The sequence below is a fragment of the Lampris incognitus genome, chromosome 1, assembly GCF_029633865.1.
Source record: "Lampris incognitus isolate fLamInc1 chromosome 1, fLamInc1.hap2, whole genome shotgun sequence".
In the NCBI taxonomy this organism is placed as follows: Eukaryota; Metazoa; Chordata; class Actinopteri; order Lampriformes; family Lampridae; genus Lampris; species Lampris incognitus.
The window spans coordinates 139,814,619-139,834,683 of NC_079211.1; the positions used below are offsets into that span (position 1 = coordinate 139,814,619).

Consider the following 20,065-nt stretch of genomic DNA (forward strand, 5'->3'; position numbering starts at 1 on the left):
TTTACAAGATGGTAGTGAGACCAGCTATAATGTATGGTTTGGAGATGGTGGCACTGACGAAAAGACAGGAGGTGGAGCTGGAGGTGGCAGAGTTGAAGATGCTAAGATTTTCGTTGGGAGTGATGAAGAAGAGCAGGATTAGGAATTAGTATATTAGAAGGTTGGACAGTTTGGAGACAAAGCAAACGAGGCAAGATTGAGATGGCTTGGACACATGTGGAGGAGAGATGCTGGGGATATTGGGATAAGGATGCTGAATATGGAGCTGCCAGGGAAGAGGAACAACAGGAAAAGAGGAAGAGGAACAACAGGAGAAGAGGAACGACAGGAAAAGAGGAACAACAGGGAAGAGGAACAACAGGAAAAGAGGAAGGCCAAAGAGGAGGTTTATGGATGTGGTGAGAGAGGACATGCAGGTGGTTGATGTGATAGAGGAGGATGCAGAGGACAACAAGAGATGGAAATGGATAATCCGCTGTGGCGGCCCCTAACAGGGGCAGCCAAAAGAGGAAGAAGAAGACTACTGTAACATCATGTTAGCGTTGGCTGATTCATGGAGTATTTTTTTTCACTGAACAAGGATTTTGGCTGATTGGCAACTTTCCCAATCTTTCCCACCTGTGCCCGTTTAGCCAATTGGTTGTGGCTCAAAAGGAACCTGCTTGCACCAAGATAGGTTGGGTGGCACCCAATGCAGATCTGCTGGTGCAGTACAATTTTAGTGTTCATTTTGGCTTGCAATTGCACTCAATTGCAAGCTAGCTCAAACCCCGTCTAAGCACAGCTGTAGGTGCATTCAGCTATTTTCATGCAGCGGTCTAGCTGAGGATGTACAGGAACATCTGTCCAATGTGTTTTAATGGACATTTGCCTATGCATTTCACCCCACTGAAGTAAATCATGAAAACAATAGCAACAACTAACTGAATGCAACATCCAGGTACTGAATTTTAATGTGGATTAAAAATGTTATGTTCATCATGAGGCAGGGAAAATTCAACTAAACTTGACAAAGTGTCTGGTCCAGACAGATGTATCCCCTGGTATAAAACTGTCTATACAAGATCCTGACATCTGGTCTGAGATAGGAGTCAATTCTACTATCAATCCATGAGCTGAACAGGATGGGATATATATTTTTTTTTTACTGAGTCAAAGGAACAGGATGCAAAAATCCACTCCCCTGTAAGACTAGAAACTAAACTTTTGAAACATTTTCAATCTCTGGAAGCTTGTGCATGACGTGAGAACCCTGAAGTCAGTTTGTAAGTTATGTAAGCCAGACTGTTAATATTAATGATCTTCAGTACTGCTTCAAATGTATTTTTTGTATAAGTATATTTTGTTTTGTCACAATCTATAGGAATGGAGTATATGATTTGAAGATGGCGGTGGTACAGGGAAAGAATTTACTGCCATCGGATTTCATGCATCTGAGTTAAACAATGCAGAGCGGTTCAAGTTGACTTCCGTCTTCATCCATTACAAAAGCTTACAATAAGCTGTGCCACAGTGCATTTTAAGGTTATGAGAGGAGCTCATTTGAAAGGCCAAGTTTAAGCACACACCAATTCCACCTGTTTAAAATGACTTCATCCTAATTCAACCTCTTTTTCAACTGCGCCATGCTACACCAGGGCTGCGCTCATGTCTCAAAAATATATTTGGCATGCCCACGTGCACCTGACTTTGCCTGCATCCTGTTTCACAAAAACAGAGCTCTAGATGGCAAACTTGAGCTGTGCGTCCATAAAGAAGAATGACTGTGAAAATGGAACTTGCCTATGAACTAAATGAGGGGGGTAAGTACAAGATAGGAATAGATTTTAAAAATTAGGAATTATCCCTTTAGTAGATTTTTTTTTTAATGCTGATCTTGCCATGCCACGTATTTTCAAAAAAGGAGATTTTTCTTTGTGGCCGATTCCAACCTTTCTGAAGTGACTCTGATCCTCTCATCATTGGATGAGTTGAAGCGGTCATCTTTCTCTCTGAAGTACTCTTCTATACACTGCTCCTCAAAGTCATGAACCTTCTTCAGCTCATCTTCTGTGATGAAAAGCTCTGCGAATGAGACGGTTGAGAGATGACCGCGTCAGAGAGAAATTTCATTCAAACTTGCAACTGAAATACCTTCCAATGATGGCAGATTTTGAATGCTATGGTATGTGATATAATTACATGAACCACTAAGATTCAGCTCTGTGATTTTTGTAATACATAGCTGAACATTTAAAACAAGGAACTTTATGACTTCAAGCAAAAATGTGCATAGTGAAATGTGGCCCCCAACATTGATGTAATTCAATCACTGCCATCTTATCTGAGAACATAGTTGTTCACACAAGCCTGGCTCTTTTTGTGACAGCCACTCACTTAGCCCATAGTCTCTCTCGTCGTCATCGTGCTTGCGCCAGCGACAGCACAGGTGCTTTAGGACCATCGTCATGTGACTGAAGATAATGAGGGGCGGAGGAAGAACAGGCCGCTCGTGGAAGGTCATGATCAGTTGGTAGCGCTGGAACTTCCACACCTGGTTGGAGATGGACTTCACTTCGAAGAACGTGTTGCTATGTTGATGGCCAACGATAAACAAAGATTTACACCATCCAGTAAACAAAAGAAATATGGAATCCAATTCTGTGTAAACAGCCTCATCAACCATACAGTGATACTGGGTCAGAAATTAGATTGACTGATTGTTGTGTTTAGTCAATAAACTGGCATGAGTAAAAGGAGAGATCATCACTTTCTCCAAAGCATATTTTAAAAAAATGCAAAGCACAGTGACAGATCATCAGCCCACTATCTATGTGGGGGCAGAACCATCTCATTATGCCGATACAATATGTCTCAGACCTTGAACACAAAGCTACAATAAAGTCCATAAATTGGTGATGTGTGCTATACTTTACATGAGAAAAATATCACAGGTTCTGTAAATGCATGTTTAATGATGCCTGGTTCAGTTAGGCAAGTTGGAAGGCAAAAGGAGGAGAGCGGAGGAGAGACAGTGTTGTTGGATTTGCTTGCATAAATGTGTACTCGGTACGAAGATATCTACCTATGGTTTATAGGTGGAAAGGCTTATGTAAGAACTTATAAGAGTGAAAGAGAGGGTCCATACTTGAAGACAGCTATGAGCAGGTTGACCAGCAGTATGTTGGCCACCAGCAGGTAGCAGGCCATGATGGCTGGGACGATCCAGGCACCAGTTTTACAGGGGGGCAGGGCCACCACCGACCCCTCCTCAGTTGTGATGTTCTGGCCACAAGGAGCTGCACACACACACCAAAACAAGCGCATGCAGTACACACACACACACACACACACACACACACACACACACACACACACACACACACACACACACACACACACAAAAGGAGACAGGAGGTTTGTAAAGATTAATCAAGAGAAAATATTGGCTAGGTTAAGATTAATCATGCAGAAAAAGGAGGAGATGCAAAGACAGTAAAAATGACATGTGCACAGAGAGTAAAAAACTAAATCCAAAACATAAAAATCAGCAATATCAAGAAAGTAAACAAAAAAGCTAAATAAAATCAAACACACGAGCATATACTGAAATCAAAACAGACCAAAATTGGGAAGCAGACCAACAAATATCAAACAAAATGTATATTAATATATTTTGCAAACAAACAAGAAGCATGAATATGTTGCTATGCTTCTTTTCTTAAAGGGGGGCAGGAAGAAGTGGATACTAAATGATAGTTTCTCATGTGCTGAAATGTGCATCTAAAAAAAAAAATTTCAAAAATACACCCATCATGTATCATTAAACTTGCATTCCCAATATATTCAAACATGTATTCAATGTTTAAAATATATTGTTGCAGATGTATGCCATAGCCTCAGTCAGCAATGGTTAATTGCCTTGTATAATTTGAAATGTATTTCAAAACACAGTACGTTTTTTCCATCTGTGATGGTTCAGTTGCTATGGATTATATGGGGAAAAGTCAGCATTTATTCTGTTTGTTTGCCTATGGGACTACTCCTAATCATACTCATCGTCGCTTAATGTTTAATTGTTCACACATTACAGCCCAAAGATAGAGAACTGAAGTAATTTTTTTTTTATTATGAAATGTTTACCCTCAAATAAATTTGGAAGTTTAAAAAAACTCTGACAACTGAACCACGTGAAAAAACAGATTACAGGTGATGAAAGGTGGTTATGTACATTGTAGTTTGTGAGTATATGTGTTTGTCTATGTGTGTGTGTGTGGGGGGGTGGGTGTTATGTTCTGAGCGATGTTCATATCTAAATCTTAATGTTTAATTTCTTCCTTTTTGTATTGATTGTGGTAAAAGTATCATATTTTTGAGAATGGAAGCAATATTGTGACAATGTTGCAATTGCTCCAGTGAGAAGCTGAGCTGGCGTAAAAGTGATATCATGGTTTAGGTGACAGGTGGCATTTACATGGCAGACTCTCTTAGAAATAAAATTGAATCCAAAGGAAGGGGGGAAAAATGGAGGACAAAACCATCAGCGGAAACTCAAACTTCAAATTTCGGAACTTTGAGAATTCCCTTTGATGTTCTTTCTTAAGCAATCACCACGAACCAAACATAAAAGCATAAGAATATCATAACACGTCTGAAGAGGGTCACTGCCATGAAATGAGACTGGCCAGCCAATGCCAACTGTGTAGGATAACACTGCCCATAGAGCATGGCCTTGGGTCATATTATTTCATATATTGTTTCATATTTCGGGAAAACAGATGACCGAACTCATTCAGTTCCTATTTCTTTTTAGATGTGTTTCTAATTAGATTTGAGAAATAATACAGAGATGGCTTAGCTGACCCAAGCTGTCCAAGCCTGTGGCGGCAGTTTTATCCATAAAGCCTGAAGAGCTGCATGCGCTCCTCTGTAGTGATCTGTAGTGCTAGGACTGGGTATGACATGGTGGTGATTGTGGGATGACGAGAGAGAGGTGGGTCACGTAGGTGTGTAAGGTTAAAATTAAGGTCTATATCTATGGATTTACTGGGATTTTGATTGCACTGGGCAATGAGGGATGGACCGCTATTACGCCAGGTTCCGTGTGTTCGAAAGTAATTTTCAACCAGCCAGAGTTTTTCATTCAGCCTGTGCTGTAACTTCCTACTATGCATATCTGAAACAAAGAACGAAAGCATTATTTCAGATCTCTTCTCTTTGGGCCAATCCACACGCTCACTACACACACACAGAGTTATACTCTCATACAGGGGACAGAACATCACACGCATTTACACACTTACTCACAGAGACATGTTCTTACAGAGCATCCTCAAAGCCTTTTTCATTTATTGAGTCACTGATAAGTCTGAACATTATGAAGAATAATATAAAAACCAAATATCAAACATCACGGTCTCCGATGACAATATAATGTTAGCTGCAAGAAGCTGAGGTAATGTGACAGATTGATTGACTATTAAATCCACAATACATCTGCTATGTTCGGGCAAAATACATCATGACAGCAATTTTACTTCTCAAGAATTTCAGTCTTGGTAAACAATCATTGATATAGACAACCTCCATCATCATTTCCCTGCTGCGAGGAAGAGGTAGACTGTTAAATAACTAAAGTAAAAAGTTATCTGAATTATCTTGTTATTCTCTCACACTGTTTTGATCTCTCTCCATAATCAAGAACCTATTCTCTCCTACGTTAAAACAAAAGGTTTTAAAAAGCAGATGATTAAAGTTAATTTATTGCTTCTGAAACGCTGAATCCTGCCCCGCACTTACGGTCAATCTGGTCAGCAAACACCTCTCCATAGATCATCCAGTAGGGCATAAAGAAGATGTTCCTCGCTAACATCCAGGATGGATCCTCATTAGGGTTGAGGATGGCCTGCCGTGCCACCCCAAAACTCATCAGCACCACCAGCATGATGATCACAAAATACATCATGTCGATCATCTGACAGAGGCAAGGAAGAAAGGAGAGAGGAGGACGATAGAAGCAGATGGAAAAGAGATGATAAGAGGGCGGTAGTGGTCTAACATTGACACTAACACCAGCTAGAGATGCAGCTCAATGAGCTGGATGGATAATGGACTTTTAATTTTTTTTTTTATCGCCCCCTCCTTTTTCTTCCAATTGTACTTGGCTGATTACCCCACGCTTCTGAGCCATCCCGGTCTCTGCTCCACCCTCTCTGCCAATCCGGGGAGGGCTGCAGACTACCACATGCCTCCTCCGATATATGTGGAGTCGTCAGCCGCTTCTTTTCACCTGACAGTGAGGAGTTTCACCAGGGGGATGTAGAACATGGGAGGATCACGCTATTTCCCCCAGGTGCCCCTCTCCCCCGAACAAGCGCTCCAACTGACCAGAGGAGGCGCCAGTGCAGCAACCAGGACGCACACCCACATCTGGCTTCCCACCCACAGACACGGCCAATTGTGTCTGTAGGGACGTCCGACCAAGCTGGAGGTAACACGGGGATTCGAACGGGCGATCCCGATGTTGGTAGGCCACGGAATAGGCTGCCATGCCACCTTGATGCCCAGGTATTTTAATTTCTATATTAACAGTTATCTTAGGGGGTGGTGGGTCAATCAAATTTGAATTTAATAAGCCCTGGAATAAAACTGAAATTTTAGGGTCATGACTCAGAAGTCATTAACTGAGATCAATTTAAATTTAACTGAGATATTTATCTACTGTATTCGTCCCCCCCCACTCATTTATTAAAATAAATAAATAAATAAATAAATAAATAAATAAATCAGACACACCTCAATCCAACTTGAAATCAGTGCACTTTGAGAGTGACGGCACCAACGAAATAGCATCAAACAGGCCAATAGCCTGGCTAGGTTAATAAATGCCAAGCAAAGTCTCTCTCTTGCTCTAATTGCTAATTTACATATCAAAGAGTGTTAACGTCCAATGGTACACAGCTGATCTGTGAGCCATTCCCGCCCCAGACAGATACAGAGGTGCTCCTTTGATCCCCTCTCTGGATCTGTCTTGGTGTTGTTATGCATGTATCACATGTTCTCTGATATTCTTTGAGATCAGGAAAGTCTGTCAGGACAGGGCGTGCACATGACATACAAATTGGACCAATGTCATCCTCATGCAGAGAAGCCCTATGTACTCTTGCACTATCAACAGTGATGGTATTGTGTCACAGAAAACTCCAAAGGTAGGCAGAGAATGATGAAGCAATAGTAATGGGGCAAGAGAGTGAAATAAAGAGAGTGAAGTTAGGAGTCAGGATCAAGAGAGAATGAAAGGGTGGAAGACAGAAAGAGGAAGCGAGACAAACAGACAGACAGTTAGACAGATAGGATGACGGAGAAACAGACAGGCAGACAACCACACACATCCACCCCCCCCCGCCTCTTCTCACCATCTTGCCAATCATCATAACATAGGGACCCAAGTACTTGTTGACTCCAAAGATGTCCAGGAGCCGAATGTACCAATAGATGATGTTGACACAATAGATGACCCGCCCATAGCTCATGAGCGGTGGATCCTGGAGGCGGAGCACCATGCCAACAGAAAAGATGAGGATGGCCATGAGGTCTGTGATGTTCCAGTACTCCTGGAGCCAGACCTTCACCTTCTGTAACAACTTGCCGGGCTCGGACATCAGGATCTGCAAGAGGAAGCGATGGAAGGAAACATTTGGAGGAAAGGAAATGAGTGAGGGAAGGTAAAACAGAGAAGAGGTCGACAATGTCCAAACATAAGAATTACACCACAGAGTGGACAAAAAAGAGCAGACAGCAGGTAGAGAAAAGCAAAAGAAGATTAGGAAGGATGATTGGAGGAGCAAATAGGCACTACATCATAAGTGCCAAAAGAGGGCAGTATGATTTCACAAAAAGGGATTACAGGTAACTGGGTCCAAGATGATGTAGATCAGTGGTTTTCAGTCCGGTCCTCAGGGACCAGCAGTACTACTGGTTTTCTGTTCTGCCAGGTAGATAATTAAATTCACCCATTGTGTCAGGTATTCCAGCCATTCGATCAAGGGCATTTTTAGGCTTGGCACAACAGGTAAATGTAATTATCTAACCAGCAGGATAGAAAACCAGCATTACAAGGGGTCCCTGACGACAGGACTGAGAGCCCCTGATGTAGCTGAGAATGATTTTTACAAAAAAAAAAAGAAAAAGAAATGCAAGCATCGGTCTGACCATGGGTGGTCCCATATGGCCAGACATTCTTTCCATTTTCTTATGTTATTTGCCTCTCTGCTTCGACCCCCCCCCCATCTGTCTTGGTCTGTTTCACTTTTTCTATCTTTTTTTTCTTTTCATACCAATTTTCCAAGCAGTGAGCTCTAAAAGAATTAAGCTGTTTAATCAAGCTGACATATAGACAAAATAGCTGCAGGCAACTGTATTGTTACTTGCCATCTATTTTCAATGCACTGTACATTCAAGTGCTTAAAAATTCAATGTTTTGTGTATGTGTGCATAACTGCACTTTGCATCTATGTCAAATACTGTATATATGAACCTCAACAGTGTGTGTTTTTTTATTTGCAATATTGTTTGTCTTTCTGTGTTTATATGTACTGGTGTGCCTTCTTTTTTGCCATTCTTTTGTGTTACATATGGATGGTATATACATTCACTTGTATGACTGCCGTTCAGCATTACCTCTCTCATCTTCTCAATGCCATTGGTGAAGATGTATGCAATTACAATCCACTCTTGAGGAGAAGGCCACAGGTCCATCTTCACCAGAACAATGTAGTTGAACAGCATCAGGTAGCCAACGTAGGCCATCTGTACACAAAGGAGCAAAAGATAATTCCTGCACGTGTGAGTGTGTGCGTGTGTGTGTGTGAGAGAGTAGGTATATATCATATACTGTGTTTTTGTGTGCTTATGAAGTATATATTTGTGTTTGTGTGTGCCCACTTGCTACTGGTATTTGCATCATTAAAGATCATTGCTTTGCACAATAGCCTCATGCTTATTTCGAGAGGACCTATTGGGTACAATATTGGTGAAATGACCACTCGCTCTGGGAGTGACTGACCCTAGTTAGGCTTCATTTTAGTGACATATTTGAGAGCTCATAATAGAGATGAGATGTCGCAAAATCTCACCGCTGTTCATGCACACATGGCCTGAAAATGTCAGGTCTTTTTTTTTGTCTCCTGTAGCTGGCTGTAGCTATTTAAATGTGTGCCTGCTGTCGACATGGCTTTTTTTACTGCACTTTTTATTTGCTGATAACGATGGGTCAGGATCGAAATTATACCAAATTCTGACCAGAAGTCTGAACATCTCCAATTTGAGCTTGGAAGATCTGCTAGAAGCTGCTACTCCTACCCATCATCCAACGCATCTTGACAGTGACACATGGGCATCTGTCGAGAGTATGTTACTCAAATCCAGAACATTTTGCTTTGGTATGGATAATTATACAGGATGTATTTCAACTATGTACACCGCAAGAAGTACTTTGATTTCAGAACGCCTCATCAATACTTTTAAAAGAGGCAGTTTAAGGAAGGTTAGATACTATCATGGTGACTATGCTACTAAAATGCAGCAGTATATTAAAGCAACTGTTGCAGGGTATTTAAAATTAAAAAATGATGCTCTTACTCTCATACTAAGGGTCATTCCTCTTCCCAGTACACGCTTAGCTTAACGTTCTGTTGGCGCTTTAATGGATTGCAATGATGTGTGAACGAAAGTGGATTTATAGTCATTTAGCCCTTGTCCACTGCTACTTCATGCAGTAGGTTTGACTAATATCACTATTACAGGGTCAGTGCTACATGTAACATAATGGGTACGAGCACAATCTGCCAGAGATGACACTCTATCCACAGGGGGCGCAGCCTCTGCAGGTGGAATAATGAAATTCACAGGATTTTTTTATTCTAACCTGTCAGGATGAAAGACAAGAGGGAGACATGGAGGTAGGAGAGAAGCCATAAGCAGGGATGAACAGAGAGAGAGAAAGGAAAGAAATGATTACCATATCTATACATGACTCATTGGCGATATCCGGAATATTTTACTTGGCAGAAGCTAAATTAAGAACGCTACCGCTGGAAATGGGACACAAAAGTTGAATTAAAATGATCAAATTAATGCCCCTGCTCACATACATACACATACAAAATCTGCACGGACTTCCTTAACTACACAAACGGGAATTTACACAGCACATTACCATAAAGTAACACACACATACACACACACACAGACACACACACACACACACACACACACACACACACACACACACACACACCTGCATTCATCTAATAAAAGAAAGCCAGGTTTTACTCCTATTTTGGTTAAGTTAATGCTTCAATCTATAGCTGCAGACGTCCCCACACACACACACACACACATACACACACACACACACACACACACACACACACACACACACACACACACACACACACACACACACACACACACACACACACACACACACACACACACACACACACACACACATTCACATACTCGATCTTTGGGTGGCTATCACTGACAGGGTTTAGTGCATTGTCAGTAGATAATCCCCTTTGTTCTATCTCCTCAATACAACCTTTCTCTTCAACACCATCCTCTTTTTTCACCCTGTGCCATCCTTTCATCAAATAACCCCCCCCCCACCTGTCCTGCCTCGCGCTCTTTCATCCCTCTGTATGCTACTACATCTCAGAAATTGATAAGGGCTGGAGGTACTGTAGAGCTACACATTGATTACCAGGAGCCACAGCTTAGCGGCCACGGCACCGTGAAGACGGGTACCAACCATGCACAAAAACAGGCTGACGGAGAGGCAACTGACCGTGTGGAACCAGAACTTGACTATGGGGGCGTTGTAGAACTCGTAGATCTTGCGTCCCATGGGGATGAGCCGGTGGCGGTTCTGAACCTCCTGAACATCCTTCTTCCTGTTCGTCTCCGTAGTAACCTTACCCAGCATGGCCTGGGGTGTAACACAAGCCCCGCACACGGGCGGGATGGGTCGGAGGGATGAAGGAGTTGGTGGCATGGAGAAAATAGTCATGGATGGAATGGTTGAACCATGGAGGGGAGACAGGATTGGATGCATATGCGACACAATGGAGAAAGACAAGAGATGCGGGGAAGAGGAGGGGTGGAGGAGACACACAGTGGCGCGGGTAATGAGCAGGTAGGGTGGGGTGTTTGGATTGGTAGAGTTGTTGAGTAGTATAGACATAGAAAGAAGACAAAAAGAGGAACAAACAGGGAAATGGTTACATCAAATGCTGTCATTCAATGTTTAACATCATAATCAATGGAAGCAAGCACGGGCAATGATATCATTCCATTATGTGATATATGTGTGTGAGGTTGAGTGTTGGGTGAAGGCTGGTGACAAATATGACACAGACACACACACTCATGGATAGTGTCTCAGACAACAGTAACAAACAAGGACAGAGGAAAGAGAACAACAGAGAAAGAGGGGGGGGGAGAAAAAAGTACACAGATATCTCATTTCATGTTGGAGACATTTCCTTATCCATGAGAGAGGGCTCGAACCCGGTGTTTTTATGGATCATGGTCTTATGGGAAAGCAACACCAGGTCTCTACGGGAGTTAGATTGGAGAATTGTATGGCATGTCTGGGTACTTGGATGCAGACATGGGCAAAAAAAAAAAAAGAAAAAAAAAAGCCGTTTGAAAATGGTCCCAGATATTTGAAACGCTCGATGAGCAGTTAGATTTCCTGGAGACTTGAGCAGCCGCAAAAGGGAAAAAAACATCACCAGTTGTGACAAATAAGAAAAAAAAAAAAAAACACATTTTTTTGTTGTTTTTGAAACATGTTTAACTCATTCAGTGATAGTTTTTGCCCACATCTGGATCAAGGCAGGCCCAGACAGACCCTTAAGGGTGAACAGATTCAGATGCCAGTGTGTAAATCCCACCATGCTATTACTGTACTGAGCATGCACATTATCCAACCAGTGAGTGGACAGGCTAGGAAAAAAAACAAACAAAAAAAAAAACATCGCAGTGAGGTTCTTTGAAAGCATCTGATGACCGGGTAATCCATTCTCCCCCCTGTGGTGAGACAGGCTGTGTATATCAGTATGAATCTCCACGTGATTCATAGTTTGGGTTGGCTGGAGGTACATTTGAACAGTCAGAAGCCAGTGCAGTAGGAAGACCTCGCTGCAAATGTGTCCTTCGACAGCGGGGTCCTTTGTAGAGCACCGGACTGCCTGAAGGACTGCAAGTGCCACATGGCCCGTTTTGTGAATTCTGCACTGGCTTCCTGTCTGTCCTAAGATGCAGATGGAAAATATGTACAGCGGTGCCAAAATCAATTCAACTTCATTTCAGTCAGTTGAAGAGACAACCCAAGACCCGGCTTGTGGTTTGAAAACCCGTCCCTTGGGGTTTCTGGTCTCGGAGCGCTCCCCGCTCATTTTTCAACACCCGAACGGGACACCCGGCGTCATCTCCAGAACTGACTGGCTTGAAATGGAATGTGACTCAATCCCGCAGGACATCCACGTCTATGCAGATGGGATCAATACCAACGCTTCTGTTCTAAGCCGGGAGAAGGTGCTCAGACCACCACCGCAAGCTCTGCGGCAGCAGCAGCGGGCGGATTTGGTTACGTAATACACAAGCCTGAGCCTCCCTTTCTCGGCAGCCGGCATGCTGAGCGGTGCGCTGCAGCAAGGCAGCGTTGACAGTAGAGAGTGAGAGGCAGCACTTGGCTGACAAGAAAGTACTATACCTCTTTTAGAACTGAGCTAGGAGCACAGGGTTAAAGAGAAGAAGGGTGGAGGACGGGCAATAGAAAGAGAGAGAAACAAAGAGACAAAAAGAGAGAGCGAGGCAGCGAACAAGAAGGAACAAAAGGAAGAGATGGGAAAGGAGATCGACGGAAAAGGAGAGACATATACAAGGAGCCGCAAGCGGAGACAGACTGAGACGCTACAACTCCACGACCACATCTTTGCTGAGATGATGAGAAACAGGAAAGGCCGATTTAGCCGGAAGGGTCCAGTCGGCCGGGTAGAGGAAAGAGTATGTGTGTTTATTTAAATGTGTAAATATATGCATCTCTGTGTGTTTCTTTTGATCGTGGACACATATTACATGATAACACTGCATGAAACAGTTACTGGCCCACAAGCGTACTGATTCTGAGCTATGTGTTAAGCTCGCATATATTTAATCTCAGAATGATCTGAGATCAGTATTTGTATAAGGGCTGTGATGCGGGGCTGAGGTGGGTTCTCTCACCACGGAGTTGTACTGCGTCTCACAGTAAGATCTTACTGTGAACTCCATGTCTTCCTCCTCTTTCTCCTTCACAGGCTTCTCCGGCTCCTCCTCCTCCTTCTCCTGCAGGTAGGCCTCCTGGTCCTGGGGCATGTAGGACATCTCATCCTTGTTCTTGAACTCCAAACTCAGGATGGACGGAGGAAGAAGAAGGCCTAGGATCACCTGGGAGTGGAGTGGAGAGAAGGTGGAGGTAGTGGGGATGGAGTGAAAAGCAAGGTGGGGGGGGCGGGAGCGACTGCATCCCCAGCGCACAGAGTTTAGGAGGGTGAACAAACATCCATTCCATCCATCCATTATCTGAACCGCTTATCTTGCTCTCAGGGTCGCGGGGATGCTAGAGCCTATCCCAGCAGTCATTGGGTGGCAGGCGGGGAGACACCCTGGACAGGCCGCCAGACCATCACAGCACTGACACACACCTACACTCACACATATTCATACCTAGAGACAATTTAGTACGGCTGGTTCACCTGACCTACATGTCTTTGGACTGTGGGAGGAAACCGGAGCCCCCGGAGGAAACGGGGAGAGCATGCAAACTCCACACAGAGGACGACCGGGGACAACCCCCAAGGTTAGACTACCTCAGGGCTTGAACCCAGGACCTTCTTCCTGTGAGGCGACCGCGCTAACCACTGTGCCACCTAGGTGTACAAACACGGACGCATAAAGGAGCACAAAGACACACAAAAAAAGCAAGTGCCTTGAAAATTAGGGCATTGGCTCCGAAAGCCAGGAGAACCACAAAAACATCTTTCTGTAACCCACACACACACACACACACACACACACACACTTGGTATTGTGAACTACATGCAGGCAATGTATAAAGCTGAGTGACAACACTTTGGTCTGTCAGACTTTTCAGGCAGATGTTCTCCTCGTCGTGTCAATTACAAACACATTAGTTCAGACAGGCAGTGAGGGTACTGAGCCAGAGCGATGAGTGATAGAGACCCACTCACAGCAGATAAAGGAAGCGGGCCGGCTGTAAAGACCTCAGACAAATAACAGTCAAAGAAGAAAAGGAAGAGGGAGCACTGCGTTTCATGGGAAGTTGAGGGATGAGGGTAAGATGGAGGAAAGGAAAGAGGAATTAAAGGTGTCCTTATCTCTGAGTGCAACTACCCCTTAGTGGCTCAAAGTCCTCAAAATGAAATTTGGTTCCTTTCATTCAAATGATAATTAACTTGATTTACATTTAGTTTTACTTTCTTTTTTTTATGACATGGAAAAAGGCATGTAAAAAGAGCCCATACGATTATTTTTTTGATTAAAAAATGTCAGGTTTGTTGGATGTGTGTGTGTGTGTGTGAGAGAGAGAAAAAAATTAGGTTTTCACCCTGGGTCAGAGAGCCAAAATGTCCAGTTTGTTAAAGGGGATGTTGTGAATAAGATTCATTTATCACAATAAATAAAAAGAACTTTTTTTTTTGCCTGAATAAATTAGAAACCGTTCCTGTCTGGAGCACCATTGCACAAAAAAAATGTTGTTTCAGCATCTATTGACGTCTCCCAGAGAGTCCTGCTGAATACAACTCAAACCTGTCAATAGTTGAGTATTGTAGTCTCTGCTATTGTTAGCTTGTTGGTAGATTTGCCTATAATGGCCAAATTCTGATGGAGGGTAGACTGATGGTAAACCAATTGAGTATCCTTGCAACTGCAGCAACTCGTGTGTGTGTGTGTGTGTGTGTGTGTGTGTGTGTGTGTGTGTGTGTGTGTGTGTGTGTGTGTGTGTGTGTGTGTGTGTGTGTGTGTGTGTGTGTGTGTGTTTCAATGACTGTGACCCAGTCATCCCTCCAGCAGCTCCCAGATCAGTTCCACATTTCTCATATCTAACTGGAACCTGTCTTTTATTCTGAGCAGCTGGTTCTTATAACCCCACTGCCAGTCCCGGCTGACCCACTCACACAAGCAAAGGAACTGCTACACATTTAACCGTGTCTAGTATTTCCTTAAATCTTTCAAAACAGACTCCAGATGAATGTTCAAATATAGAATACTGTATACGGAGCATTGTTTAAATCTTCTTATGAGAGCCTCAAGACAGGTAGACTCCCACTAGAGTATGTATGAGCACCTTCCGATCTAATGCACACTCTCAGCATCATCTCCTTTGGTGTACAACCTGCTGCTTACAAGCCATTATTCTTCCCAACTTTCTGCCTGAGGCCAAATTTGTCATCCCATGAGCAGGTATTCGGCTTTGTTGATAACTGACCTTCTTTCTGGGGTCGCCCTTACCTGCTGAAAGCGGATGGCATTTACCCTACTGGGGCCAGCACCGCTCTTTTGTCTAGCAATATAGATAGCTACTTACATTTAGTTTGACACTAGGGACTTATCATTTAGTTTGCCACTAGAGACTTATCATTTAGTTTGACACTAGGGACTTATCATTTAGTTTGACACTAGGGACTTATCATTTCGTTTGACACTAGGGCCTTATCATTCAGCAGGTTGCAGGTGATCAGAGAGCCCGCTAGGTTTAAATCCAGTGCAGATGTGGAGTCAACTAGTTTAATGAATGTTTAGTCAGGGAATTTCTCATGGTGTGGATTAGCAGACTGACAGCTTGGTCAATAACAATTGAGACCATCTCCCTACCCTGCTGTATCGCTCCCAAGCTCTTCTCTCCTAAATGTGTGAATCACAATAATCTAATAATAATTCCCATCACTGGTGGTGGTGAAATGTGCAACAAACTACCTAATAATCTACAGAAACAAACATCTAATGTTATCAAAAGTGTGACCACATATCATCCAAAGCATTGGTCATCAAAATCATCAACAAGGTGTCTAATTCCAATTAATATTTCACCTATTGGTAGCTCTAAAGTTCTGCCTACTAATGATCAATTCCACAAGATGCTTAAATTTGGTTTCATAAATATCAGATCACTGTCTACCAAAGCCTTAATAATAAATGATCTGATTCTTGAACATAGTTTCAATATGATTGGGTTATGTGAAACATGGCTGAAACCGAATGTTTTCCTTCCCTTAAATGAAGCTTCCCCACCTGACTATACTTATGCCCATGTAGCTCGGGCAAATACACAAGGTGGGGGTCTTGCCTTAATAAATTATGTTGGAAACCACATATAAATTATACCAAGGCCAAAGTATCCAAATCAATTGCAATACTATTCAAAGTCAAAGATCTTCTAAATCAAGCTTCACTTTACACCTTGTACTGTTCCCTCATACTTCCATACATCACCTACAGTGTGGAAGTGTGGGGGAACACATATAAAACCAACACCGATTCAATCTTCATTATTCAAAAAATAGCCATAAGGATAGTAAACAGAGCCAACTGCAGAGAACCAACAAACCGACTCTTTATCAAACTAAGAACACTGAAATTCAAAGATCTGGTGGACTTTAAAACCGCTCAAATCATGTACAAAGTGTTAAATCATAAAGTACCCAGCAGTATCCAGGGGTTGTTCCAGTTGAGGGAAAGTAATTATGACCTGAGAGGAATATGTGCGTTTAAACAAAACCCAGTAAGGACAAATGCAAAATATCATTGTGTCACAACCAAAGGTGTCAAGATATGGAACAACTGCAGTGATGAAATGAAAACATGTGAATCAATAATCAAATTTAAAAGACTCTTTAAAAATAATATGTTGAACCGATATGGGATGGAGCTGGGACATCTTGTGTGAGTTGTTCTTGAGTTGTTTTGATGTTGCTCTGCACTTGCTTTGTTCTTGTTGTGTTGAATGAATGATCTTTGTATGGTTTACTAGATAGACGTCATGGTCACTGGTGGTAGATGATTGAGTTTTCATTTAAATCACACAGTTCACTGTTGAAAAACTAAAATAGAAAAAGCGGGTAGGACTAGAAAAGTTTTTTTTTAACTTCTGCCTACTCTTTTTCGAACTGCCGAGATTTAAAACAAATGTTTGATGATGATATTGCTTGCTTGATTTGATTTTTTCTCTTTTGTTTTCTTTTATTATACAAACATTTTTAAAAAATCAACATTCGAAATAAACAATAAATAAATTAAATTAATTAAATATATAAATCTATTTTCAATCTGACTTCTAGACTTGAATCTAAATTCCAGTCTTTTGAGGCTCTTCTTCTTGGTTAATCTCCCGCCCCAATGAATAGACTTGGCTCAGTCCTAACTGTGATACTCTTATTACTACTACTACTACTACTACTACTACTACTTTTGGCTTCTCCTGGTAGGGGTCGCCACAGCAGATAATCCGTTTCCATTTCTTCCTGTCCTCTGCATCTTCCTCTGTCACACCAGTCGCCTGCATGTCCTCCCTCACCACATCCATAAACCTCCTCTTTGGCCTTCCTCTTTTCCTCTTCCCTGGCAGCTCCATATTCAGCATCCTTCTCCCAATATACCCAGCATCTCTCCTCCACACATATCCAAACCATCTCAATCTTGCCTCTCTTGCTTTGTCTCCAAACCGTCCAACTTGAGCAGTCCCTCTAATATAATCGTTCCTAATCCTGTCCTTCTTCGTCACTCCCAATGAAAATCTTAGCATCTTCAACTCTGCCATCTCCAGCTCCACCTCCTGTCTTTTCGTCAGTGCCACTGTCTCCAAACCATACAACATAGCTGGTCTCACTACCATCTTGTAAACCTTCCCCTTAACTCTTGCTGGTACCCTTCTGTCACAAATCACTCCTGACACTCTTCTCCACCCACTCCACACTGCCTACACTCTCTTCTTCACCGCTCTTCTGCACTCCCTGTTACTTTAGACAGTTGAGCCCAAGTATTTAAACTCATATACCTTCGTCACCTCTACTCCTTGCATCCTCACCATTCCGCTGTCCTCCCTCTCATTCACCCAAATTGTGATACTCTATTACTCGCTCTTTCTTAAAGAATTTGGAGAATTTGTCTCAGGTCTTGTTACTCATTCTGATGAGATTGTAATTCTTGGTAATTTTAATATTCATCTGAATAAGGCTGCTGATCCTCCAAGTAAAGCCTTTCTGGCGCTAGCTGATACTTCTGGGTTCACTTAGTTTGTTCCAAGAGTCGACTCATTGTGGTGGTAACACACTTGATTTGATTTTCTCTAAAGGGAGAGCTGTTTCTGATCTGAATGTCTTGCAAACCACATCTGCTGTGTCAGATTATTTTCTCATCAAATATGAAGCATTATTGGCTTGTCCAGTTAATGTCGGCACAGATGTAATTGCCACTTGCCACATTGGTCCCTCCAATGCAGCTGCATTTGGCCAGCAGCTGCCTGAAGTCATGGCTCCTTTCACTGTAGTGACTGACTCTGTTGAAAATTTCTCTAGTGACTTAAATGTGGCCCTCTCTACTCTCCTCGATTCAGTTGTACCTCTCATTACCAGAGCTAGGTGACTAAAGAGGCCTACACCCCCGGTTTAATGACGAGACACATGCTCTTAAGCGGGCCTGCAATTTTAATCTGTTCTGGGAGCGCTCTTCTATTTTTAAACGTGATGGACTCCATCCAAATCGAGCAGGCTCACGAATGCTGGTTGTAAACGTGTTTTATTCCATTGTCTCCAACTCTCGTGTTTGTGCTATCGACAATAACGACTGGTGCCCGCACACAGGTGCAGACAGTTTCGTCACTAATTGACGTCCACAGGAGCAGAGTGGTTTCAATTTTGGTTCCATTGTAAACCATACATATTCAGGTCATTTGGTGAGTTCGATCCATCATACCAATGACTGTCACTCTGCCATAATAATTCCTGTAATAATAAACCACAGACACAGACCCCATAATCTCCCTGTAACATACAGGGAGCTAAACAATTTGTTGCTAGTTCGGAATTCAATTATCATCCCCCACAAAGCCATGCACCTCAGACAATAAAAATGGCTTTATTAAACGTCAGGTCGCTAACTAATAAGTCATTTTTAGCTAATGATCTTATAAGTACCTATAACCTGGACTTCACCCTACTGACCGAGACCTGGCTGGATAGAAATGGCGCAGTCGTGCTTATTGAGTCTGCACCTCCTGGCTTCAAATTCATCCATACCACCAGATCTGACAAGAGAGGCGGTGGAATAGCTGCTGTCTTCTCTGATTCCTACAGCTGCAAGGAAATCCCCTTCAGGAAATTCACGTCTTTTGAACACCTTGCTCTCACTATACATTGTACAGCTACGATTTTAATAATTACTGTCTATCGGCCACCAAAATCTAAACATGGCTTTCTTGATGAATTTTAGGAGCTACTGTCTATGGTTTCCACTGATTATGATTGTTTCATCTTCCTGGGTGATTTTAATGTTCATGTTGACAATCAAACAGACCCCGATGCTAGAAACCTAATTAGCTTACTGGAGGCATTTGCTCTCACTCAGCATGTTTCCAGACCCACCCACAATAAGGGGCACACTCTAGACTTAGTCATATCAAAAGGACTTAGTATTACTGTACCCTGTGTCATGGATGTTGCCATCTCTGATCACTGTTGTATATTTTTTGATGTGTCTGCTCTTCCTGTACAACAGAAGAACACTCGAATGATCAAAAAACGCTCCACTGATAATCATACAATTGAAACCTTTCAGAAAACCGTAAATGAGTTGTCGCCGTTCATGTCATCACAAACTGAGGATCTTGTGAACGACTTCAACTCAAAAATATGAAATATCTTTGACAACATTGCACCTGTTAAAACTAAAAACATAGAAAAACAAAAACCCCCCTGGAGAAATGGAGCGGTTATTAGGCAGCTTAAGAGAGACTGTCGCC

General features: G+C 42.5%; 1 protein-coding gene across 1 annotated transcript in view; it reads right to left on the reverse strand.

Annotated features, from left to right (window-relative positions):
- trpm3 (transient receptor potential cation channel, subfamily M, member 3) overlaps positions 1–20,065 on the reverse strand; it is a 244,938-nt gene that overhangs the window by 2,718 nt on the left and 222,155 nt on the right. The window contains exons 18-26 of the mRNA XM_056284922.1: positions 13,273–13,476; positions 10,829–10,969; positions 8,659–8,787; positions 7,395–7,646; positions 5,779–5,953; positions 5,027–5,155; positions 3,128–3,278; positions 2,377–2,570; positions 1,932–2,064 (exon numbers count right to left, since the gene is read on the reverse strand). Of these exons, the coding sequence (XP_056140897.1) occupies positions 1,932–2,064; positions 2,377–2,570; positions 3,128–3,278; positions 5,027–5,155; positions 5,779–5,953; positions 7,395–7,646; positions 8,659–8,787; positions 10,829–10,969; positions 13,273–13,476 (1,508 nt within the window). The remainder of the gene's footprint in view (positions 1–1,931; positions 2,065–2,376; positions 2,571–3,127; positions 3,279–5,026; positions 5,156–5,778; positions 5,954–7,394; positions 7,647–8,658; positions 8,788–10,828; positions 10,970–13,272; positions 13,477–20,065) is intronic.